Source organism: Chrysochloris asiatica, unplaced genomic scaffold (assembly GCF_000296735.1).
Source record: "Chrysochloris asiatica unplaced genomic scaffold, ChrAsi1.0 scaffold00168, whole genome shotgun sequence".
In the NCBI taxonomy this organism is placed as follows: Eukaryota; Metazoa; Chordata; class Mammalia; order Afrosoricida; family Chrysochloridae; genus Chrysochloris; species Chrysochloris asiatica.
Window position 1 is genome coordinate 302,224 of NW_006408686.1, and position 25,124 is coordinate 327,347.

The 25,124-nt window shown below is 56.7% G+C and overlaps 3 protein-coding genes across 6 annotated transcripts in view; all 3 read left to right on the forward strand.

The window, feature by feature from the left end:
* The window catches only part of DMWD (dystrophia myotonica, WD repeat containing), a 6,271-nt gene extending 266 nt beyond the window's left edge, over positions 1-6,005 (forward strand). Inside the window, exons 2-6 of the mRNA XM_006871470.1 lie at positions 4-188; positions 1,666-1,848; positions 3,603-4,880; positions 5,552-5,623; positions 5,958-6,005. Coding sequence (XP_006871532.1) covers positions 4-188; positions 1,666-1,848; positions 3,603-4,880; positions 5,552-5,623; positions 5,958-6,005 — 1,766 coding nt within the window. The remainder of the gene's footprint in view (positions 1-3; positions 189-1,665; positions 1,849-3,602; positions 4,881-5,551; positions 5,624-5,957) is intronic.
* Positions 6,006-7,635: 1,630 nt separating this feature from the next.
* On the forward strand, positions 7,636-19,389 carry DMPK (dystrophia myotonica-protein kinase). 4 transcript variants are annotated; one of them, XM_006871324.1, is made up of 15 exons: positions 7,767-7,926; positions 10,151-10,242; positions 10,469-10,552; positions 10,635-10,730; positions 11,405-11,553; positions 11,861-11,954; positions 12,208-12,414; positions 12,505-12,753; positions 13,343-13,428; positions 16,763-16,874; positions 17,938-18,086; positions 18,177-18,274; positions 18,428-18,474; positions 18,733-18,818; positions 19,153-19,312. In XM_006871324.1, the coding sequence occupies exons 1-15, from the start codon at positions 7,767-7,769 to the stop codon at positions 19,310-19,312; spliced, it is 1,869 nt and encodes a 622-aa protein (XP_006871386.1). The 4 variants fall into 4 exon arrangements, with proteins under 4 accessions (XP_006871389.1, XP_006871386.1, XP_006871388.1 ...); XM_006871326.1 differs by having other exon boundaries at positions 12,505-12,768; positions 18,729-18,818; positions 19,153-19,305; XM_006871325.1 differs by having other exon boundaries at positions 18,729-18,818; positions 19,153-19,305.
* Positions 19,390-21,045: 1,656 nt separating this feature from the next.
* SIX5 (SIX homeobox 5) lies at positions 21,046-24,378 on the forward strand. Its single transcript, XM_006871328.1, has 3 exons — positions 21,046-21,842; positions 22,742-23,544; positions 23,756-24,378. Exons 1-3 carry the CDS (start codon positions 21,046-21,048, stop codon positions 24,376-24,378), a joined length of 2,223 nt encoding a protein of 740 aa, XP_006871390.1.
* Positions 24,379-25,124: the final 746 nt, after the last annotated feature.

The window sequence follows — 25,124 nt, forward strand, 5'->3', positions numbered from 1 at the left end:
CAGGCCCCGGGCCCGCGCTGCCTGCCGTACGCCTCAGCCTCGTACGGCTCGGAGAGCCCGACGGCGCCGGGGCCGGGGAGCCTCCCGTCACGCCCGCGGGGCTCGGCGCGGGGGGAGACCGTGTCTGCTTCAACTTGGGCCGCGAGCTTTATTTCTACCCGGGCTGCTGCCGCCGCGGGAGCCAACGGGTGAGCGGCCCGCATCGCGGGGACTCGGGGCCCTAAGGACCTAGGAGGGTTCCCGAATTGCTAGAGGGTTCTGGGAGGTGATGCCCAGAATTCGAAACGGATATGGGAGGCGACGGGAGTGCTGGCATCCTGAAGATGATTTTCTGGTGATGTTGGGGGGCCCCTTGGTTATTCGTGGGGGTTCTGGGAGTGGTGATCGTTCTGGAGGTGATGGCGAATCTGAGATGATGGAGGATGCCCACAGTTTGGGGATACAGGCATTTTGCAGGTGGTGGGGAAGCCTGAGATGATGCAGGCTCAGAAGTGATGGAGAATCCAGAGGTATTGCCTTCCGAAGGGGATGTGAGGGGCACGTCTTGGGATTGGGGGAGCCGAGAGGGGAGGGGAACCCTGGAAGGGATGGAGAAGGCTTAACAGTAGATGCAGAAGATGAATGGACTCGTAAAGGACACTGGGAATCTGGAGGTAATGAGACGCTAATCTGAGGGGAGAACTGGAAATAATGAGGCCGTGCTATGGGGAAATTCTCTAGTGTGACGGCCGTCTATGAAGTGTTGTAAGGGGATGAGGCCCCTGCAATTGAAGTGGAGATCCCAGAAATGGTGGGGATCCCCAAATTGATGAGAGTCCAGAGCTGATGAACCCAAACCAACCAGAACCGTTCTCATTGAGTCTGTTTTGATTCATTGCAACCCCATAGGGCAGAGTAGAACTGTCCCATAGGGTTCCCAAGGCGGAAATTGTTTCGGAAGCAGACTGTCACATCATTCACTGGTGTGGGTTTGAACCACTGGACTTTTCAGTTCACAGCTGAGTGCTTAGCTACTGTACCACCAGGACACCTTAGAGGTGGTATGTTGTTGTTGTTGTTGTAGTTGTTAAGTGCCATCGAGATGGTTCCGATACATAGTGACCCTATATAGGGTTTCTGAGGAACAGCTGGTGAAGTAGATTTCTCAAATTGAAGGGACATTGGGGATTACTGAACTGAGGAGAGATGCGGGGTTCTGAGTTTGAAGGGGACTCCAAGGTGAAGGGGATCCTGGGATATTGGACTTTAAAATCTGGTTGACTGTGAAGTTTGGGGGCCCTGAAATATTGTTTTAGGGCTCAAGGGAGTTGCTGAGCTTACAGGGCAGGACTAGAGAGAAATGGAAACTTGAAGTCAGTGGAGATCCTAGACCCTAATGCGCTGGCCACTAGTGTTCCTGAGGTTGCATGATGCTCCACTTCAGGGAGGCTCTGTGGCGACGTGGGGGAGGGTCCTTCCGGTGTGGTTTTTCCCTCAGTTCTGTCTGTGATTTGAGGTCCGCTTCCTGTCTGTGGTTGTCCCACCCTCCCCTTTCACCCCTCGCACCTACCCACTTCCCTCAGGGATTTCACCCTGCCTTCTCTTGGTGGTTTTCCCCCAACCACAACACCCTCTCCCTTCCTGTCAGTGGTTGAAGCCATTAACCCTTCTTTCCCTTCACTCAAGTCCATTGACCTCAACAAGCCAATTGACAAGCGGATCTATAAGGGCACCCAGCCCACCTGCCATGACTTCAACCAGTTCACAGCTGCCACAGAGACCATCTCCCTGTTGGTGGGGTTCTCGGCTGGCCAGGTGCAGTACCTGGATCTCATCAAGAAGGATACCAGCAAGCTGTTCAATGAGGAGGTGATTGCGGGTCCCCAGGCCCCAGAACTGCTTCCTTCCACCTGTACACACACATACAATATTGCTTGTCATGGGATTGCATCTGTCTGGATGAGGAGAGATGGGGGGATGGACTGGCGGGTGTGTGTGAGGTGGCAGACAGCAGCTAGTGTGAAAGCAGCTTACAGCTCCTGGGAATGAGGACTGTCCTCTCAGAACAATCTGTGAGCTGTCCTCAGCTGATGGGGGCCAGAGCAGAGCCGAGCACTGAGTGAGTGCTTGGGGCTCAGGTGATCCCAGAGTTCTTGCTCTTCAAATTCTGTGTTCTGTTTGCTGTGCCTTTTCTTCACTGGTGGCTTTGGGAATGTAACTGTCCCTGACAGCCTCAGTTTTCCACCTCTGCAAGATGGTAATTCTCTGCCCTACCTCACAGGACTGTTGTGTTAAACTCAGCCCTGGAGAGTGAGAAGTTTGGGGCCAACTCAACATGGCCCCTCAGAGACCGGTGGATGACCTTATCCTGGGCTCCGTGGCAGGGACTACAGTGCCCGAGCTCCTTGGCCTGGTCCACAGGAGGTGTTTCCAAAATATTTTCAGAGCGAGCGAATGACCAAAGGGAACAAATGTATGTTTGAAAAGGACATTGGCCTGAGACCCCTGCCTCCTGTGGAGTTGTCAGTTTAACTGATGGGTGGACATTTGTCACATACATTGATTGACTGTCAGAAGGTGGTAAGTGTCAAGGAGAAAGCTACAGCAGGAGTGGAGCGTGAGACGTGCTTGGCAGGTTTGAGAGGCAGTGATCAAGGAAGACCCTCATAGGAGGTACCACTGAAGGAGATGAGGGAAGTTGTCTGGGGAACAGCTCTGAAGCAGGGCAACAAGAAGGCTGAGTTGAAAGGAAGTAGGCTGGTAACCAGGGGCCAGGTCATGTAGGGTCTGGAAGGCCTTTTACTTCTGGAGAGACGGAAGCTTCTGGAACAACCTTTCTTAACCTGTGTTCCTCATCTGAACCCTAGAGCCCAGAAATGGATTGTGAGGTGATTGTCTCAAATCTCCCAAGGATGAGAGGCAACCAGGAATGTTCTAGAAATTACAAAAACAATTAATTAGAGATACTGGTACCTTAGGACTTTCTCTCCAGAAGCATGGGTGGGAAAGACTGCCGTGGCCTGTGCTGACCTCCGTTTTATGAGACACGCTGATGACAGTGTGGAGAATAGTCCGTGGGGGTGGGGAGGCTGTGGCAGGGAGCAAATCGACAGTGGCAGCTGGCAAGAGGGTGGGACCAGATTGCCAATTTGGGTTATATTTTGGAGGTCAAGCCTCTTAGATTTGTGGATTAAAGGATGAGATGTGAGTTGTGGGGAAAAAAGCAAAGCTGCCTTAAAGGTTGCTGGTCTCAGCACCTGGGAGGAACATTTTTTGAGGCGCCTCCTGCATCGGGAAGAAAACAGTAAAGCCTAAAGCCAGTGGAGCCCCTCCTCTGTGTAGTTGTATGTTCCTTGCCCTAAACTGATGGTTAAGATGGCAGTAAGGGCTAGACAGCTAGCAGATAGTACTCTGGAAGGGGCGGGGTGGTCCCTTTACAAGGGGACATCGAAGCTCCATAGAGCTCCCTGTGGCCACTTCAACAGCCACCCCTATTTCTATGAGTGGTGTCCATCTGTCTTTTCTCCCAGGAGGGCCTGGCATGATGCCAGCTGAGTGAGCCAGATCTTACTGGGGGACTGGTAATTTTAACAGGGCCTCATTGCCTTGTCTCCCCCCGGCAGCGGCTGATCGACAAGACCAAGGTGACCTACCTGAAGTGGCTGCCAGAGTCGGAGAGCCTTTTCCTGGCCTCGCACGCCAGCGGCCACCTCTACCTATACAATGTCAGCCACCCGTGTGCCTCAGCGCCACCCCAATACAGCTTGCTGAAGCAAGGCGAGGGCTTTGCCGTCTACACTGCCAAGAGCAAGGCACCCCGCAACCCATTGGCCAAGTGGGCAGTGGGCGAGGGGCCACTCAATGAGTTTGCCTTCTCGCCCGACGGCCGGCATCTGGCCTGTGTTAGCCAGGATGGCTGCCTGCGCGTCTTCCACTTCGATTCCATGCTCCTGCGTGGCCTCATGAAGAGCTACTTTGGGGGCCTGCTGTGTGTATGTTGGAGCCCCGATGGTCGCTATGTGGTGACAGGGGGTGAAGATGACCTCGTCACTGTGTGGTCCTTCACTGAGGGCCGCGTAGTGGCCCGTGGCCATGGCCACAAATCCTGGGTCAATGCTGTGGCCTTTGACCCCTACACCACCCGAGCTGAGGAGGCCTCTGCATCAGCCAACAACGGGGACGGAGACCGGAGCGGTGAGGAAGAGGAGGAGGAGCCGCAGGCAGAGGGCATCAGCTCAGGCGGGAATGCCCCACTCTCCCCGTTGCCCAAAGCCAGCTCCATCACCTACCGCTTTGGCTCAGCAGGCCAGGACACACAGTTCTGCCTGTGGGACCTCACTGAAGATGTGCTACATCCACACCCACCCTTGGCCCGCACTCGTACCCTGCCTGGTACCCCAGGCACCACGCCGCCTGCCACCTGCAGCTCACGGGGCAGCGAAGCTGGCCCAGGCCCCCTGCCCCGTTCACTGTCCCGCTCTAACAGCCTCCCACACCCGGCAGGCGGTGGCAAGGCGGGCGGTCCGGGTGTGGTGACCGAGCCAGGCACCCCATTCAGCATTGGCCGTTTCGCCACACTCACACTGCAGGAGCGGCGGGACCGTGGGTCGGAGAAAGAGCACAAGCGCTACCACAGCCTCGGCAACATCAGTCGTGGGGGCGGGGGCGGGGGTGGGTCCGGAGATAAGCCCAGCGGGCCCACCCCCCGCAGCCGGCTGGACCCGGCCAAGGTGCTGGGCACAGCGCTGTGCCCGCGCATCCACGAGGTGCCGCTGCTAGAGCCGCTGGTTTGCAAGAAGATTGCCCAGGAACGCCTAACGGTGCTCCTCTTCCTGGAGGACTGCATTGTCACTGCCTGCCAGGAGGGTCTCATCTGTACCTGGGCCCGGCCCGGCAAGGCGGTGAGTCCTCCTACCTGCCCATCCACCAAGATAGAATGAGAAGCCAGCCTCTCTGATCTCAGAGCTAGCACTGGCTTCTAGAACCCTAGGGGTAGTAATCAGCAGAAGCTGCTAGAAGGGGACGCATGGAGGCAGCTAGAGAGCCCCGTCTGGGAGAAGCCTGGCCATGTCTACTTGTCACATGAAGCTGATTCTAGGCCTGGCCAGACATATCTGTGGACAAATGAGCCTGTGGGCCCTGCTTCCAGGTCTTGGATGTTTAGTCTCCAAGCCCATGGCTCTAAGGTATGACCATGGAATCAAGCCCAGGGCACCATCCAGTACTTCTCACCACCTTACCTCTGAGAGCCACCATTTCTGATGTCCCATCACATCCTGAAGCAGAGAGCCTTTAAGATGTGTGGTGGTGGCTGTGCCCCCTTCAAGATTGGCTATGGGGTTCAGAATCTCAGTAGTAGAAGCCTAGGGCCTGGCATCTTGGTCTCTGGAGGCTCAGCTACCCAGGGGATTAGATCTTGGAACTCCAGCCAGCCAGGTGGCTTGGAAGAGTGGTTTTGGAATCTTAGCGGACTGGATCCCTAGAATGTGAGCGAGGTCTCAGCATCTGAGGCAAGGTTGCCAGGGTCTGGGGAGTCTGGCAAGCCTTGAAGGAAAGCCTTCTGTCTCCCTAGTTCACAGATGAGCCCGAGGCCCAGACAGGGGCAGGAAGTTGGCCCAGGTCACCCAGCAAGTCAGTGGTAGAGGTAGGACTGCCCCTTCCAGACTCGGGACACCTTCCCAAGTCAGAAAGGGACCCCAGCTTCCCTCTCCCCTCTCGCTCCACCCTGCCTAGCCCCCTCTGCTCAGGATCACCCAAGGACTCACTATTTTGGCTAAAAGTGCCAACGGCCGTCCAGGGAAGCCAACAGAGACTGAATGTCTGAGCCTAGAGTGATGGCCTCAGTCTGGGGGTTACGGTGGACCATAGGGCAAGGCTAGGGTGTCGGCAGCTGGGGACTCCAGGCTGACCCCTCCCCAGGGAATGGCAAAGCCCAAGTTGTCTCAAAACCCCTTCTGTATCTCCCTTTTCTTCCCCAGGGCATTTCGTCTCAGCCTGGCAACTCCCCAAGCGGCACAGTGGTGTGAGCTAAGGACACCGGGGTCAGCACCCCACACTCCCAGCCTCCTGACCGCTGTAACCGCCCTGCTGACCTCAATGATGAACGTATTAACAAGACTAATCATGGCAGATGGACTGCTTCGGTCCCCCACCCTGCACAAATTAGGGGGGCAGAGGGTTCCCCAGACTGGTTTAGACATTGGGGGATGCAGCAGCCCACATGGTCTGGGCCTCATCCCCACCCACTGCCAAGTACAATGACCCCTTCCTCCTGTCATCAGTGTTCTCTGCATCCCTGTCCCCAGCATGTGACTGGTCACTCCTGGGGGAAACAGCCTCACCCACTAGAGCCCCCAGCTCTCTGCAGAGTGCCCCTCCAGCCCAGCGGGCAGAGCAGCTAGTAGCCACCCCTTCCTTGCCCCCACCGACCCTTGCTGTTGTCTGTGCGCCTTCTGAAGAGTGTTAAATTATGGATGCCCCTTGGGGCCCTCCCCTGCCCCCAGGACCTCTTTATTTATACTAAAGCTCCTGTTTTCAGAGTTCAGCCCCAGCATATCTGTCCCCTTCCTCAGGTGTGGAGGACGTGTGTGTATGTATATATGTATGTATGTGTGTGTGTGTATGTGCGGAAGCCCTTACTGCCTTTCCAGGCCTGCTCCTCTCTTCCTGGTGCCTGGGGTGGATAGGGGAAGGACTTGCTGGGGTACACAGCAGTTTGCCCTCAAGGGAAACATCCAGGATCCCCTTTCCAACATTGTCTGAAGTGCCAAAACCTGCCCAAATGAGCTGTTAAAGCTAAAGGGCTTACCCAAGAAGCCATTCCCCCAGGCATCTCCTGAGGTGGCCATGGGTCTTGACAGCCAGGAGGACTTGCTTCTGGCCCCTAGTGTCTCAGCCTGGGCCCCTTTCCAGAACTGTTCACCCCTGGAAAAAAAACAAAACTACAATCCTGTGCGGGCTGCGATGAGAGGGAGTGGTGCCTTCCCTCTCCCCGCCACCCCCCGAAATGTTTCTGTTACTAATCCCGGCCTGGGCAGGAATGTAGCTCCCCGGCCAGGGTCCAAGGAGCTATTTTGGGGTCTCCTTTGCCACGGGGAGGGGGTGCTTGCCTTCCTCAGCCTTTGGCCCTCAGGTCATCCCTGGCCCTGGCTCCTGAAGGGCGGCCCCTCCCAAATCTCCACTCACTGCCCCTTCCCCTTCTGCCAGAAAAGAAAGTCACTGTAAAGCGGAGGGCCTGTGGGCTAAATTTAACTGTCCCAAAGTGAGACTCCATGGCTGAATCACCCTAGAAACTGCCCTGGCCTCTGGGCCCCCCCTCCCAGGCCTCTTTCTCCTCCTCCTCACCCTAGGGCTGGGGGAGGTGCCCTAATGGCTCAGCCTCAATTGGCCCCCTCTAGGGAATGGGAGGGCTTGGCAGCAGTCACACCTGCTGTTTTCCTCAGTGTACCACTTTTCTTTGGGGGGAGGGAGTCTTAATAGTTTAAATTCTATACACATTCCTGCATCTAAAACATGAGGGTTCTGAGGGGGCCCTGAAAGTAGAGAATTGGGGGACTGGCTTGTGAGGGGTTAAGGCTGGGAGGCGGGAGGGGGGCTGGCCTGAGGGGTGGGGAGAGGAGGAGGAGGCCTTGCAGCAGAGTGAAGTGGCCAGAGAGGCCCAGGGGACAGTGAGGGACAGGCAGACATGCGGCTGGGGCCCCGAGACCCCAACAGTGGCTTCCAGGCCCTGTGACGGGAGGACCCTGAGCCCCCGGCCCCGGGAGGGGCCATGGTGCCTGCTGACCGACATGTCAGCCGAGGTGCGGCTGAGGCGGCTCGAGCAGCTGGTTCTGGACCCCAGCTTCCTGGGGCTGGAGCCCCTGCTGGACCTTCTCCTGGGCGTCCACCAGGAGCTGGGCACCTCCGACCTGGCCCAGGACAAGTACGTGGCCGACTTTTTGCAGTGGGGTGAGTGCCTGCCTGTACTGAGGCCAGGGACCCGGGACAGAGACAGGAGTTGGGTCTGAGCTCAAAGGCCTGGTTTTAGGGCACAGGAGCAGAATAGTCATGGGGATACCCAGAGCTTAAGCCTGGGACCTGCGGCAACATGCCCCCTACCCATCTCATGCCACCTTGGCCTGGCAGGGCAGAAGCCAGAACCCAGAACAGTTTGGGAGCTAGGCAGACTGGACTGAGCACAGTCACCCATAATCCCTTGCACTCCTTTCCGATCCTCAAACTAGGGACCCGGGTCCTTTGGACCTCCCACCCTGGTTCTCCAGAGCACAGAATGGGCTGAGAGAGAGAGAGCATGGGGCAACTGCCAGGGGTGCGGCTCCAGCTGCCCCAACAGGTGCCCAGGCACAGGGAGGGGTCGGTGACTCAGGCCGGGCTTGGGGAGAACCACCTCCATAGATAGACACCAACCAGCACCCCTTCTGTCCCAGGGTTGAGGAGGTCCAATTTGGATTCCTCTGGATATGCCCACTTTCCCTGTAGGTTTTGTGTTCCTATCCTTCCTTCTTCCCAAACTCTACTCGCCCACAGCATGCACTCCTTGGTCCTCTAACCCGCCTGCTTCAGGGCCCCAGCTGTCCTCTCACAAGGCCCTGCCAGGCAGATAAACAAGCCTAGGGGTCAGGAGGGAAGATGCTGTCACTTCAACCTGCCTTGTTCGCCCTTCCACCCCGCCCCCCCTCCAGCCTGGGGCTCTGTTTTCTGTCTCTCCGACACCTGCCACTCTGTCCCTCCACTTGTCTGTCCCCCAGTGACTTGCTCTTGGTCCTTGGCCTCTGTGTGTCACTGTTTCCTGCCTCCCTGCCCTCTCAGGCTCTCTTTGCCTTGGTCCAGCTCTTTCTGTCCTAGGCTTGCTCCCCTCCATTGATGTCCTTCCACTTCACAGGTAGGAAGGTGAAGGCCAAGAGCGAGGCCATTCAACCTCAGCAAGAACCTTCTCCCACCTGCCCCACCCCTTAGCAATCCTTCCAGCCTCCCTTTTTAGCAGAACATGCAGCGCAGCTGGGAGGGTAAACTGAGGCCTGGCGGGGGAAGGGGGTCTGGCTGGTCTGAAAAGAACACTCCTTTTGTGGCCTGAGCCTGCAGCTAGCGGCCCCTCCCCCAGCAGGCGCCGGGCGGGGGAGGGGGCCTGGGTTCCCGCTGCCTTAAAAGGGCTCAATATCTTGGCTCTCTCCTCCCTCCCCCATGCTTCGGCCCTGGCAGGCTCTTCCTTCCAGGTCCACTGTCCCCCAGCCCTGAGGGGTCCGTCTTACAGCCTGATTTTTTAATTACTTCGAGAGTCCATCCTATTACCCCTATTCTGCTACTTCTCCTGCTTCACTCTATCCTGCCTCAAGCCTTCCTGAGCCTTTTGCCTCTTAGAACCCAAGCCTCCCTCTTCCCACTGTCTCCACCCCAACACACACTGCCTCCCTGGCCTGTTTAACATTCCTAGCTGTGGAACCTAAGGCCTCTTTGAGTTTTGGTTTATCACAGAGCATCTGAATGAGCCTCCACGCTGACTGTCTCCCTCTCCTTTCCCAAGCTCAGGACTCCCAGCGTGGTACCCGGGCCTACACCTAGAGATCATGAATGAAAATGCACCGTGTGGGTCATCCCCCAAGACTTACTAAGTCAGAATCCTTGGGATGGGGTCCAGGAGCAGGCATTTATTATACCAGCCACCCTGAAGTGGGGGGCAGAAGTTCTGAATCCCAGGAAGAACTTATTTCTTCTCAGGCTGTTCTTCAGGTCTTTTCCTTCTGCAGGTGTTTAGTACCTTGCTTTGCACCTGCTCCCATCATAGTCCTTTGGTTCAATGTTCTGCCCCTAAAAGGGCTTCCCAGGCCTCTCACCTAAATGAGAAGGTACTTTGAGGTCCCATAAACCCTGGTGTGGCGTGGCGCTGTGGGCTAATATGTCAGACTGCAAAGTCGTTTGAACTGTAAGGCTGGTGGTTCCAGCTCACCAGCTGGCTCCTTGGAAACCCTATACTGGGTCGCTATGGGTCAGAATCAACTCAACGGCACTTAACAAATCCTTCACAGTAGCTATGAGACAGACCGACCGTCCCTAAGGTGAAACTAAGGCATAGGGAGAGAGAGAAAGACTTAGAGACAGAGCCTGGGTAGGGGTCACCGAGGGGCAAAAGGTGGGGCTTCCCAATGACCCTCAGTTCTCGGCCCCCCATCCTCAGCGGAGCCCATCGCGGCGAGGCTTAAGGAAGTTCGACTGCAGAGGGAAGACTTCGAGATTCTGAAGGTGATCGGACGCGGGGCGTTCAGCGAGGTGAGTCCAGAGCCGCAGCCTAGCTCTATGCGGCGGTAGACTGGACTAACCTTCTGATGGATGGGCGGGGCCTCAGAAATTGATGAATGACTGAGAGCTTGGGGGCAGGGTTACAAGCGAGTGGGCGTGGCGAGGGAAGGCAGGGTCCCAAATGGGCACCGCGGAGTGGAGTCCTGACTGAGCGACTAGGCCACCGGCGCCCACCTTGCTCTGTTTCGACTTTCAGGTAGCGGTGGTGAAGCTGAAGCAGACAGGCCAAGTGTACGCCATGAAGATCATGAATAAGTGGGACATGCTAAAGAGAGGCGAGGTGAGGGATAGGGGGTGGGTGCCGGGACCTTGAGGACCTACCCTCCCACCACCCTGCTTCAGCTCCTCAGGGTGTCCCATAGGTGTCATGTTTTCGTGAAGAAAGGGATGTACTGGTGAACGGGGACCGGCGCTGGATCACGCAGCTTCATTTCGCCTTCCAGGATGAGAACTATCTAGTGAGCTTGGCCGGGAGATGCCAGTGATGGGATGGGTGATGGGGCGAAAGTTCTTGGATTGGGGAAACCACTCTGGGAATGCCTGCGGCGGTCTCTAGAGTTCGCAGAGTGGTAGGAAGGTGTCTCAGGGGAATGAGGAGCTTTCCTTACCTAGGATGGGAATATGTCTTCTTCCCCAGGGTGATTCTGGGAATCTCTGTACTAGAATCTCTCTCAGGGATGTCTCTTGCACATGGTGTGGGATAGCTTGGGAGGGGTCACCGGAAATCAATGCACTTTGAACGAGAGGTATTTCTTTTTTCCCCTTAAAATGCCTCTGGGGGAGTGAATCTCTGTCCAGTGACATCTAAGGAAAACTTTTATTTCGGGGATAAATTTGGCCTGACTTGGCCAGGGATGTCTTGGAATCAGAATCATGGTATGGCGCCTTAGGATAAGCACTGGATTGCTAATTACAATGTCAGTGATTCAAACCCACCAGTCGGTCCTCGGTCCTCGGAAACGCTACAGAGAGAGGGTCGCTATGAATGAGAACCAACTCGATGGCACTTAACATCTTGGTCTCTCCTGGGGTGGGGATTGCGGGTGCTCTGCCCGGGGATGTGACGTCTCTGGGAGTCTTTGTTCTGGATCAGGGAGCCTCTTGATTCCCCCCCCCACACGCCCCCTCCCAGTACCTGGTCATGGAGTACTACGTGGGCGGGGACCTGCTAACGCTGCTGAGCAAGTTTGGGGAGCGGATCCCGGCTGATATGGCACGCTTCTACCTGGCCGAGATCGTGATGGCCATTGATTCGGTGCACCGGCTAGGCTACGTGCACAGGTGGGCATGGCAAGGACCCATAAGAGATAGCAAAAGTCGTAATCCTGGAAGGGCAGTGTATCTCAGAGAGAGAAGACCTGAAGAGGGACTTCTTGGATTGGGGCCCACTGAGGGCGGAACCTAAGGAGTCCTATCCAGAATAGTGTAATCCCCGCAGGGGCGGCACCTGACGGGGCGGGCCTTGAGGAAGGGTGGGAACTGGAGGAGACTGCCTTTAAAGAGGTGCTGCCTAGAGGGGCGGGCCTGGCGCCTTAGTCTGAGGGAAGTGCACTTATCCCTGCTATCCCCTTCCCCTCCCTTGGGGCAGAGATATTAAACCAGATAACATCCTGCTGGACCGCTGTGGCCACATACGCTTGGCAGATTTCGGCTCCTGCCTCAAGCTACGGGAGGACGGAACAGTAAGCTGGAGCGCAAGCATGGGGCTACAATGAAGGGGTGGGCTCCAGCATGGGGGCGGGGCTGCAACTCTGGGCGGCTAGAGAGCGAGGGCGGAGCCAGAGTGGGGTGGCTGTAGATGTGGTAGCGGTGACCCTGCTGAACTGTGTGTGTAGGGCAAGAATCCAAATAGAGGGAGACACTAAGCAGGGTTTGAAGGGGCAGGACTTGAGGGAAGGGAAGGTGCCCGATCCCAGCTCCCGTCCTGTGGCGCAGGTACGGTCACTGGTGGCCGTGGGCACCCCGGACTACCTGTCTCCTGAGATCCTGCAGGCCGTGGGTGGCGGGCCTGGGACGGGCAGCTACGGGCCTGAGTGTGACTGGTGGGCGTTGGGCGTGTTCGCCTATGAAATGTTCTACGGGCAGACCCCTTTCTACGCTGACTCCACGGCTGAGACATATGGCAAGATCGTCCACTACAAGGTGAGTGCCAGTTGGAGGAGCCCCCCCCCCATGCCCCTCCACACATGTTTCTTGGCTGATCTCTCCCCCTGTTCCTCCACTTCCTGGTAGGAACACCTGTCCCTGCCACTGGCTGACTCAGGGGTTCCTGAGGAGGCTCAAGATCTGATTCAGCGGCTACTGTGCCCCCGGGAGATACGGCTGGGCCGGAATGGCGCCGGTGACTTCCAGGAGCATTCTTTCTTTGTTGGTCTTGACTGGGACAGACTCCGTGACAGCGCACCCCCCTTTACACCAGACTTTGAGGGAGCCACCGACACATGCAACTTCGACTTAGTGGAGGATGGGCTCACTGCCATGGTGAGCGGGGGCGGGGTAGGTACCTGCAACCCCGGCTCCCGACAGAGGCGCATCCCTCCTCCATAAAGTTAGGGTCATGATACTGCCCACCTTGAGAGACCACCCCAGTGCCGGGAACCCAGTAGTTGTGGCCTAAATCAACAATGCAGAGGGACACATAGCCGTGGTCCCAAACAGTGACACCTAATAGGACTAGGGAATTCACGGGGACTTCTAACCTAGAATGGAAGGTCAGGGAGGGCTTCCTGGAGGGGACTAACTGAGCTGAGACCCGAAGGAAGATGGGAGAGAAAGGAAAGAGCCATAGCGGATTCACTCCCCTTGAAATGTTGCGCAAGCTATCCCAGAGGGCATGCTCAGCTTTGTGTTGGGCAATGCTGGGGACCCTGCAATGACCAAGTCAGCCCTGGTCCCTGGCCTCTTCCGCCCAGAGTCTGGAGAAGTACATATTCAGTCCAGTCTGGCAGGTGCCCTTCAGGAACAGGAGGATACAACCGTGGGAGGGGAGGGTCGCTTGAGAGAGGGAAGGCATTTCCGCCCAGATGGGCCTGGGTGGGCCTGCTGGTGGAGCCTAGGCTTGTTTTTACAGGAGACGCTGTCTGACATGCAGGAGGGTGCTCCGCTTGGGGTCCACTTGCCTTTCGTGGGCTACTCCTACTCCTGTATGGCCCTCAGGTAAAGGCTGGTCTTGTACTGCCTCATAAGAAGGGGTGGAACCAGGGTGCTGACCTCTGGAGGGTCCGGGAGGACACCCCCTTGTGCCCTGGCTCCTGTTCACACAATTAAAAACCACAAACCCACTGCTCTCTGGTCCATTCTGACTAACTGACCCCGTGGGGCAGAAGTGTGGAGGCTTGATAGGATAATAACTGGACTGCCAACGACCAGCAAGAGCTTGGTGGTTGGAGCCCACCAGCTGCTCTGCAGGAGAAAGCTAAAGAGAGCTGAAGCTTTCCCACAAAGATTTTATAGCCTGAGAAATCCAATACAGAATCAGAATCAACTGGATGGCACATAACAACTTCACAACAACACAGATGAGAGTAAAAGTGTTGTTTGTAAGACTATACCCTTTCTGGAAGCAGACTGCCTCTGCCTTGGTGCGGCTGGTGGACTTGAACTGCTTAGCGTTAGCGGGTGAATGCTTAACTACTGTACAACCAGATAGAATTGCATGAACCTTACTGTCTTGAGACCAAACTCTTTAAGAGCCCAGAGTTGTAAGATCTTACAATCTCAGATCCTAAGTATTTTTAAAATTTCAATTCATCTGTAAAACCTCAGGACCATAGTCTCAGCCTTCCAGCTTCTTCCAAGCTTCCACCTTTTAGCTTTTCAGTCCACAGGGTCATAGGGCCTTAAAGCGCGGAAAGTAAGAATTTTACAATCAATCTTAACAGCTCGAAACTTAATGGCATCATTCACACACCCACAAAATATTTAGAAAACATTCATCACACAAATAATAGATTGTAAAAATTAGAAAATATGAATAAGTAAAAATAAGTTGGTGCATCTTAAGGCCGGGAATAAACCCATTGTTATCTACCCTGTGGGTCAGAGTGGAATTGCCAAGTAGGGTTTCTAAGGCTATACATTTTTCCTGAAGCAGATTGCTATCTTCTCCGATGGAGCAGCTGGTGAGGCTTGAACCACTATCCTTTTCATTAGCACTTAAACACTTTAACCACAGCACCACCAAGGCTAGGAATTGGTTGCTTGGTTATGTGCCGTCGAGTCAGTTCTGACTCATAGAGACCCTGCATGGGGTTTCCGAGGCTGTAAATCTTTATGGAAGCAGAAGCCTCATCTTTCTCCCATGGAACAGCTGGTAGTTTTGAACTGCTGACCTTACGGCTTGCAGCCCAATTCGTAACCACTATGCTATCAGAGCTTCTTAAGGCTAGGAATAGGGAATGAGAAAACTTGCTGAGGAAAGACAGAATAACCAGAAAGGACATTTTCTGATGAGTAGGGCAGATTATGTCAGGATTTATGAAAATCTAAGGATAGGATGTGCTGTATGGTAAAGAAATTCCATTCTTTACCATTAATGAACCACAATGTATTCACAACTGCTGGGTGCTAGCTATTCTATTGACTTGTTGGATGAGGATTTATTTAAATCTATCCTCTTTAGGACGAGCAGCTGGCAGGTTGGTTATCTAGTATGTGTCCTTAGGACATCTTCCCCTGAGTAGGATTGCTGGTTTGGAGGGTTTGTTGTTGTTGTTAACTGCTGTTGAGTCAATACCGACCCGGTATAGGGTTTCTGAGGAGCAGGTGGTGAGCTTGAACCACCAGCCTTGCAGTTCAAACAATTTTGCAGTCAGGTGCTTTAACCTATAGCGCCACACCAGGACTCCGCTTTGTAGAGTACATCCATATATATACAGAGCCCTGGTGTGGCGCTGTGAATAATGCACTGGGCTGCAAGGTTAGTTTGAATTGCAAGGTTGGTGGTTCAAGCTCACCAGCCACTCCTTGGAGGGTTGCTATGAGTCAGAACAGATTTGAAGGCACTTAACAACAACAAATATACATATATGTAAATATAATACTTTATTGTGTTTCCAGTGAAGGTTTTCAGCTTAGGTTCAACAATTTCTACACAAGCTATTCAGTGACATAGGTTACAATTTGCAATGTGTGAACATTCTCATTCTAATTGCTCATTTCCATTCATCCAGTTTCCCTAACCCCTTAAGTTCTCATCTTCATTTTAAAGTGATTGTTGACCATTTGGTCTCAGATAGATGGTTTAAAAAAAAAAAAAAAACAAGGCACAGTATTTATGGGTGATATTTCTTTAACTAATCTGTTATTTAGCTATAAGGTGATCTCAGGGAATGGTTTTGATTTTTTGATTGAAGGTTTGAAGTGTATCAGGACATATACTTTTATTGCAATTTCATATTCCTAAGGTGGGTCTGGAGTCCTGGTGGGTGCTGTAGGATAAGTAAGCACGGACCACAGAATTGATTTGAACCATAATAGGTGGTAGTGCAAACCACCACCAGCTGGTGGTCTGAGGTGCACCTCAGAAACCCTATGTTGTTGTTGTTGAGTGCCATTGAGTGGGTTTGGACTCATAACCACCTTATGTCTGGTTTCTGAGGAGTAACTGGTAGGTGTGAATGGCCAGTCTACTGGTTCAAACCGAACTTGTGGCTCAGCGCATTATCCTTCAGTGTCACTATGAGTCAGGACGGACTCAACGGCACTTACCAACCACAGGGAGGGTCTACCTACCTCCAAGCAGCTGAGTGGGAGGGGGATGTGCTGACATTTAGAGTCACAATCCTGGGCTATTTGGAGGTTGATGTTGTTAAGTGCTGTCGAATTGGTTCCGAATCATAGCGACCCTGTGTAGAGTTTCCAAGGAGCAGCTGGTAAAATTTAAACTGCTGACATTCTGTTTCAAACTGACCTTGCAGCCAGAGCTAGAAATAATGACAATAAAACCCATTGCCATCAAGTTGATTCCAACTGGCAACAACTCCACAGGCCAGAGAACTATCCATAGAGTTCCCAAAGCTGTCAGTCTTTATGGAGGCCAACTGCCCCATCTTTCTCTTGCAGAGTGGCTGGTGGCTTCGAGCCACTGACCTTTTGGTTTGTAGCCAAGTGCTTAACCATTGTGCTACCAGGGCTATTTGTGCCCAAAGCTAGGTGGGGATAATTGGGTCCATACCCCTCACTTTCCTGAGACCCTGAAAAGAGGCTGACAACTGTCCCATCATGAAGGAGGAGACAGGCAGACCTTAGAACATAGGTGCCTGAACCCCGAATCCATAGTTTCCACAGAAGGTACAGATGAGGGGTAAATCTTTCCCTGAAAAGTACAAGGTCTAACATCCCAACCTGGCAAGTTGGTCTCTGCCCTACCTTCAAACTTTGGGGCCTTTGGGGTCAATCACAGGCTAGGGAGTCCTGGTTCTAAGTCCAGGAGATGGGTGGGTTTGAATGTGAAGTTGGCCTTCCCTCTTTCTCCTTCTTCCTTTCCCAGGGACAATGAGGAGCCGGGCCCTACACCCATGGAACTGGAGGCCAAGCCGTTGCCTGAATCACATGTAGCTGTCCCCAGCCTGGAGCCCATGGATCCCCCACCAGAGGAAACAGTAAATCCATTAGGGACAGACAGGAAGGGACAAAAGCAGGGACAAGAGAAGTAGAGGCCGAGCTGGTCCCTCTGAAGAAATTAAAAAGCAGGCGAGATAACAGCATTACCTGGGGGAGCACTCAGGATGTCTTCGGAGAAAGAGCTGGAAGCAAACCAGGGGAAGAGAAGTACCAAGTAGTCAGTGGTGGGAATCTCAAAGGCAAAGGCCTTGAGGGGGGACCTGGCTGGTTTGTTCTTGAGCATGAGAGGAGGGTGACTCTATATGACAGAGTAGAACTGCCTTGTTGGGTTTTCTTGGCTGTAATCTTTACCCTCCCATAGAGCCAACCTTTCTGTTATCAGCACAGTGTTAAACCATTGTGCCACCAAGGATCCTGAGAGGAAGGTACCAGTTACTGCTGAGTTAATTCTGACCCAAGGCAACTCTAGTGGGCAGAATACTACTGCCCCAGAGGGTTTCCAAGGCTGTAAATCTTTAGGAAACAGACAGTCTCATCTTTCTCCCAGGAGTCTCAGGTGGGTTAGAACCTCCAGTTTTACAAGATGAGGCTGGTTGGTTGGTTACATGCTATGGAGTCGGTTCTGACTCACAGTGACCCTATATACAGGGTTTCTGAGACTGTAAATCTTTAGGGAGTAGAAAGCCTCATCTTTCTCCCATGGAATGGCTGGTAGTGTCAAACTGCTGACCTTGAGGTTAACAGCCCAACACATAAGGTTAAACTGTTACATGAGATGTGAGGGGAAGCTGGAGAGGCCAGCAGGAAAAGAGACAAGCCGACCTTCTCTGAGGGTCCTGGGGAGCTGGAGAGGTTTTGAGCAGAGGGACCTGGCCAAGTAGAGTTGGTTTTTGGAATAGCCCTTTGGTGACTCTGATGTACAGGAGGAGATTAAAGGCTGGAGAACAAGCAGGGACGGAGGGTAAGGGAAGAGGGGGCTTGAACTGTTTTTCCAGCAGCTGCATGGATTCCAGAGAAATTTGGGAAGTAGGGAGGGGTGGAGAACACAGACCTGAGGTCTAGGAGCCACAGACTACCCATAAACTCCCTCCCCACCTGCAGGCCGAAGCCGTAGTTCCTGATGAGGCCAAGGCGGCGGCTGAGATTACACTGAGGGCGCTCCAGGAGGCCCTGGAGGAGGAGGTGCTGTCCCGGCAGAGCCTGAGGCGGGAGCTGGAGGCCATCCGCATGGCCAACCAGAACTTCGCCAGGTCAGGACTGGGGCGCAGGGACCTGTCATCACCCTCCGCAGCCCCTACTGCCCACACCCCGACGGGCTCACCGTCCTTACCTCCCCGCAGTCAGCTACGGGAGGCCGAGGCCCGGAACCAAGAGTTGGAGGCCCACGTCCGGCAGTTGCAGGAGCGGATGGAGGGGCTGCAGGCAGAGGGAGCCTCAGGCGAGTCCCCCACCCTCCTTCTTCCCTGAGGGAGTCTGGGGTGGTGGGCTGCGGCGTGTGTGGACATGGCGGGGTGGGGTCGAGGGATTCAGGCTGGGGCACGCCGCGCCATCGCCCATCCACGCATCCTACGCCTCTCTCTTCTCCTTCCAGCTGTCACGGGGGTCCCCAGTCCCCGGGCCATGGATCCACCTTCCCATGTAAGACCCTTCTCTTTGCCCTGTCCTCAGCCTACTGCCCCCTTCTGCGGACTCCTAGGTGTCACTCTATCTCACCCTGCTCCAGCCCCACAACTCTGCGTCGGTGCAGGGCTCTTCCCAGGTCCCTCCCGGGATCTCCATAGATCCCCCCCATCCCCGCCCCAACCTCAACGCCCCTTGCAGTCTCTTGTCCTCCCCCCATCAGGGCGGTTGAGCTGGGCTCCGATCGGGTCACCTGTCCCTTCTCTCTCCAGCTAGATGGCCCCCCGGCCGTGGCTCTGGGCCAGTGCCCGCTGGTGGGGCCAAGCCCCATGTACCGCCGTCACCTGCTGCTCCCTGCCAGGGTATGTCCTGCTGTCACTGCCCGCCCGCTCGCGGCCGCGCCCCCAGCCTAGCTCTCAGCTTCCCGCTTCTCCTTTGCCTAATAGCGCCTCTGTCCGGCTCCACCCACCGCGGGGAGGGGGGAATATATGCGGAGAGCAACCAATCAACAAAGGTCACTAGGAAACAGCCAGTAACGAGTTGGAACGCGATTGAGGCTTGTGAGCCGACCAACCACAGCTGTGCTGGCTGTCGGGACGGGTTAGCAGCGGGAGGGGAACAGGAGTGGTGGGCTAGTCCCAGTAGCCAATGAGAGACCGGTGTTGCTGGTTGCTGATCCCGCCCTCTCGCCCGCAGGTCCATAGGCCTGGCCTACCGGAGGCGCGTTCCTTGTTCATGTTCGCCGCTGCTCTGGCTCGTGCCGCCGCCCTGGGCTGCACTGGGTTGGTGGCCCTCGCCAGCCATCTCGCCCCGGCCAGACGCCGCCCCGGAGCCGCCTTCTCCCCCTGAACCATAGAACCCCAGCCTGTCCGCCACTTGGGTCCTGCTGGAGGATTGGGTGCCAGGGCACTACCCTGGAGTCGCTCCCACCGCTCCTCCCCGACTCGCGCGCCCGACACGGATCTCCGCCCCAGACCAACCCTGTGATCCGGACCCGCCCCCTGGCGGCCGGGGAGGGAGGAGCCGGTTCGCGGCCTGAAAACAGGGCTCCGGTGAGCTTGTAGCCCGGAATCTGCCTGCTGCTGCTGTGGGGCATCGCGGACCCCTTCCTCCTCCGGCCGGGCTGAGGCCCGACGTGGACGGAAAACTACGCTGCAGAGAAGGCAGCAGGACCGAGGCTCGGCCGCTGCCCCTCACCCTCCACGCATCCCATCACCATCGACTGCAAAACACTCCTTGTACACCAAGCCCTGCTCCTTCGGGAACATGAAATTCTGTGGCGACGGCTTCCCTTTCTCAGAACATTTTAGCTTTTACTAGCCCCGCTTTTTCGGGGGTTCCTGCGCCTCCTCTTCACGTGCTCTGCTCTGCGGGTTGGGTATTTATTGATCTTGTCCTCCGATCCGCCAACATGCTCCAGGACCCCCTGCACTCTAATCCACGTTTGGGATGCACTGAGACCCCCCCCTACAATCCCCGGTATTTATTGTCTCCCCACCTAGTACCCCACCCCCCGACCCTCGCAAATTAAAGGTCCTCTAGTCCGCCCGACATGGTGGGTTAATGCGCCAGACTGCAAAGCCATTTGAACTGCAAGGTTGGCGGTTCAAGCTCACCAGCTGTTCTTCGGAAACCCTATACAGGGTCGCTATGGGTCAGAAATGACTCGATGGCACTTAGCGACAGTCCGCCCGGTGCTCGTATCACTACCAAATGTGCTCTGTTCGGGTGGTGGGCGAGAGACTACACAGTGAGGGAATCAGAAAAAAGCCAATTACCCTACTTATAGCTAGCGGGACTGCAAGCTGCAGAAGCAGGCCTGGGGGCGGGGAGGGAGAGCAGGGGGCGGAGCTTCGGTATCTGGCCAATAGGAAAGGGCTAGCAGGCGCACGGCCCTCCGCCCAGCTGTGGCCCAGCTGTGGCACCGCTGGCTTTCTAGGCTGGGAGGAAAGGGGTTGAGCCGGCAGCGCTAGCGACCATCCTGTGCAACTGCGCCTGCGCTGGACACGCGCATCCGCTCCAAGACTTCGGTTTGCAAAAAGTTGCAAACTTTCTCGCTTGCTTTCCCCGCCTCTCCCACCAACCAGACCCGCCCCCCTGCGGAGCCGGGAATTCCAAGGGGCGGAGCGCGGGCTGAGATGGGGAATGCGGGTGGGGGGGCCTCCCGAGGCCCCAGGAGACGGAGGCGTTGCTCGAGTTTAGTCTCGAGGCGGAGGTGCCTTCTCTCTCCTAGCCTTCCTGGACGGCCCGTTACCCTCTCCGTTGTTTTGATGGGGAAACTGAGGCCCTGAGCCTGAGGCACACGCGGGGATTGGGGGTGGAGGGAGGAGGCAAAAAGCGCGGCCAGAAGCGGAGGGAAAACAAAGAATCACGAACTGACGAGGAGGGGGACGGACACACACACAGACGCGGGGACAGAGTCCCGGGTGGGAGAGCTGGGCCTGGCTCTGGACTGGGGGCGCGGAATCCGCCGGGGAAGACGATCGGGAGGCGTGAAGGGGGGCGGAGAGGGGGCCGGGCGGGGGAAGGGGCTGGGGGAAGCCCGAGGGAGGAGGAGAAGGAGGGAGGAACTTCCCAAAGTTACAAAACATGGCTACCTTGCCTGCGGAGCCGAACGCGGGGCCGGCGGTCGGGGGGGAGGCGGCGGCGGCGGCCACCGAAGAGGAGGAGGAGGAAGCGCGCCAGCTCCTGCAGACTCTGCAGGCGGCGGAGGGGGAGGCAGCGGCGGCAGCCGGGGCCGGAGCGGCCGAGGCGGCGGCGGGAGCAGAGGGCCCGGGATCCCCAGGCGTCCCCGGGTCGCCCTCCGAGGCCGCTGCCGAGCCGTCCGCGGGCCTCCGTTTCTCGCCTGAGCAGGTGGCGTGCGTGTGCGAGGCGCTGCTCCAGGCGGGTCACGCCGGCCGTTTGAGTCGCTTCCTGGGCGCGCTGCCCCCGGCTGAGCGCCTACGTGGCAGCGACCCGGTGCTGCGCGCGCGGGCCCTGGTGGCCTTCCAGCGGGGAGAATATGCTGAGCTCTACCGGCTGCTCGAGAGCCGCCCCTTCCCCGCCGCCCACCACGCCTTCCTGCAGGACCTCTACCTGCGCGCGCGCTACCACGAGGCTGAACGGGCCCGAGGGCGCGCTCTGGGTGCCGTGGACAAGTACCGACTGCGCAAGAAGTTTCCGCTGCCCAAGACCATCTGGGACGGCGAGGAGACAGTGTACTGCTTCAAAGAGCGCTCCCGCGCTGCACTCAAGGCCTGCTATCGCGGCAATCGCTACCCCACGCCAGATGAGAAACGTCGCCTGGCCACTCTCACCGGCCTTTCGCTCACGCAGGTCAGCAACTGGTTCAAGAATCGGCGACAGCGCGACCGGACTGGGGTCGGCGGCGGCGCGACCTGCAAAAGGTGAGAGCACCCGGGTGGCCCGGGGTGGTCTACCCATTAGCAGACACCCCAACCCCAGGCCTAGTGCTGTGAGGACCCCACGTGCTTACCCCCTTTGCCCCCGCGTCACAGGAAAAAAACGCAGGTCAGAAAGCCATACACCCCAGGCCTTCTCTCCCCGCCATCACGCACCGCGGGCAGAGGCTAGTTCACTTTCCACGCCTCACACAAAGTTCAAGCTCAAATCCCCTTTCTTGTCTAAAGCTAGATAAGGAGCAGATAGAAAGTGGAAGGGGGAAAGGACCTTTGTTCACCTCACCCCTAGTAGGGACTTCTTTTTTGCTGTCCGTGACCGTTACTCTGCCCTACACACCCCCACATTCCCTCGGGGCCCAAACAGCGTGGTCCATCGGCTGTCTTTGTTGTGAAACGTGAACCTTCCCCAGCTCCGGTTTCCCTGTAACCCAAGCCCTTCCCCTCCCACCCTGGGCGGCCCGGCCTGCCCCTCCCTTCTCTGCGTCTGGGAGGTGGTGGTGGTGGGGAGGCACCGGGAGTGGAGCACCCGCCACCTCCTTGCTCGCCCTGAAATCCCTTGCCCTTGCCCTTGCAGCTTGGCAAGCCCTGGGAACTCCGGGGCGCCTGGGGAGCAGCTCCTGGGGCCTAGAGGTCAAGAGGTCGACCCAAAGGACCTCTTTCCTTGGTTCCATAAAGCGTTAGGTTTTTGCTATGGTGTCAATATAGGGTTTGCAGAAGCACTGTCTCTGGGGTGTTTGAGTGGTCTCGTGACGTTGCCTAACTGCCCTGAAGTTGAACCCAGGAGCTGGGCCTAGGAAAGGTGGAGAGGACTTTTTGGAGAACACAGGCTGGTCAGTGGGAGATACAGCATTTAGGACCCTACTTCACCATCCTTTCTCTGCCAGCGAATCTGATGGAAACCCCACCACCGAGGATGAATCCAGCCGGAGTCCCGAGAACCTGGAGAGGGGGGTAACCCCAGTGGTTACTGAGGCTCCGACCCAGGGCTCCATCTTCCTGACTGGGGCCCCCGCTCCAGCACCCTGCCCTGCCTCCTCCTCCATCTTGGTGAATGGGAGCTTCCTGGCCACTGGCAGCTCCCCAGCAGTGCTGCTCAACGGGAGCCCCGTCATCATCAACAGCCTGGCCCTGGGGGAGGCCTCCAGCCTGGGCCCCCTGCTGCTCACAGGGGGTGGGGGCGCCCCTCCACCACAGCCCAGTCCTCAGGGGGCTAGTGAGGCCAAGACCTCGCTGATCCTGGACCCCCAAACTGGAGAGGTTCGGCTGGAGGAGGCTCAGCCAGAGGCTCCAGAGATCAAGGGAGCCCAGGTACCTGGACCGGGGCTGACTGGAGAGGAAGTCCCAGGACCCCTGCCCCAGGTGGTACCCGGCCCTGCCCCAGCTGCCACCTTCCCCCTGCCACCAGGCCAGGTACCTACGGTAGCTGCTCCACAGGTGGTGCCACTCTCCCCGACGCCTGGGTACCCTGTAGGCTTGGGCCCCACCTCCCCACTCCTGAACCTGCCTCAAGTAGTGCCCACCTCTCAGGTGGTGACCCTACCTCAGGCTGTGGGGCCACTGCAGCTGTTGGCAGCAGGGCCAGGCAGCCCCGTGAAGGTGGCAGCCACTGCAGGTCCTGCCAACATGCACCTAATAAACTCCGGGGTGGGCGTGACCACCTTGCAGCTGCCTTCAGCCACTGCCCCAGGTACCCCCTTCTACCTCTCTGGGTGAGTTGGGTGGGAGGCATGGTTATCTTAGATGGGGAGTTGATGGGGTGTCAGTGAGTTCCTGGGGAGGAGGCCTCATCCATGGTGTGGTGGGCTCCTGTGTGGGTCTGGGACCCACCCTGAAGGGGCTGCATGTTGCCCCTGGGTCGGCCTCCATTTCTCAGTTGCTCGGTGCTTGTTTCCCCATAGGGAACTTCCTCCTGGCCAACCCTGTGTCTGGTAGCCCCATCGTGACGGGAGTGGCTGTACAGCAGGGCAAGATTATCCTCACGGCTACCTTTCCCACCAGCATGCTGGTCTCCCAGGTCCTGCCACCTGCCCCCAGCCTGGCCCTGCCCCTGAAGCCAGACACAGCCCTCTCAGTTCCCGAAGGAGCCCTCCCGGTGGCTCCCAGCCCTGCTCTCCCAGAGGCTCACACCCTAGGCACATTGTCTGTGCTGCCGCCACCCCCTCCTCCCCCCACTGTCACCACCGCAGGCCTCCCCTTTTCCTCAGACTCCTCTGGCCTCCTGCCCAGCTTCCCAGCACCCCCTCCGCCATCGGAGGGGCTGATGTTGTCACCCACTGCAGCCGTGCCCGTGTGGCCAACGGGGCTGGAACTGAGCACAGGAAACGAGGCGTTGCTTGAAGTGGACAAGGGGCTGACCACACAGGCACCCCATACCACTGTGCTGAGGCTGCCGGACCCTGACCCCGAGGGGCTGCTGCTGGGGGCCACAGCTGGCGGTGAAGTGGATGAGGGGCTGGAAGCCGAGGCCAAGGTTCTGACCCAGCTACAGTCAGTGTCTGTGGAAGAGCCCTTGGAACTGTGACCCAGCCCAGCCTCATCTCCTCTCCTCCCGACAATGGTGCTCAAAGATCTGGGGGTTGGCCAGAGAGGTGGAACCTCCCAGAAAGACAGTTGCTGCAATCAATGATGCCACAACACTACACCCTCTGGGCCAAGGCCCCATCTGCTCTCCATGGAGAGGCCTGTTACAGCCTGCTCCCCGTTCTGCCTCCCCCCATGCAGATGGGGGGCTGGGGGCCATGACTCAAGGACTCGATCCCCCTCAACCTGGTACTAGCTGTGAGCTGAAGACCCTGCCAAATGGCTGGACTTCCAACCTCCTTGAGCCATTTCCCTGTCACTCTCTAACACACTATAACAGTTCCATTGTTACCCATCATCCTCTGAACTTGGAGGGGAGGCTGGGCAGACCCTGTCCAGCCTGGCACTTACTGCTGAAAAGGGACACAGGTGTGGACAGCACCGGGGCAGGATTGCCTGTCTTGCCCACGTCCTCACGTCCAGACCAAAGATCCCCCTCAACCTCTGGGGGTGAACCTGGCCCCTTCCGTGTTGTTTGTATCCTAAATCTTTATTTTTCTAGGATATGTTATGCCTCTGTTTCAATAAATAAGTAACAGAAGCACTGAGGAAATGGACTGACTCCCAAACAACTTGCCCAGAGAAGTTGAGTCCATTGACTGATTGGGTAGGTGTGGACTGGGTGGTCTTTTCAACTGCAGCTGTGAAAGGGGTGCCCCAGTGCTAGGGATGGAGTGAGTCAGGAGA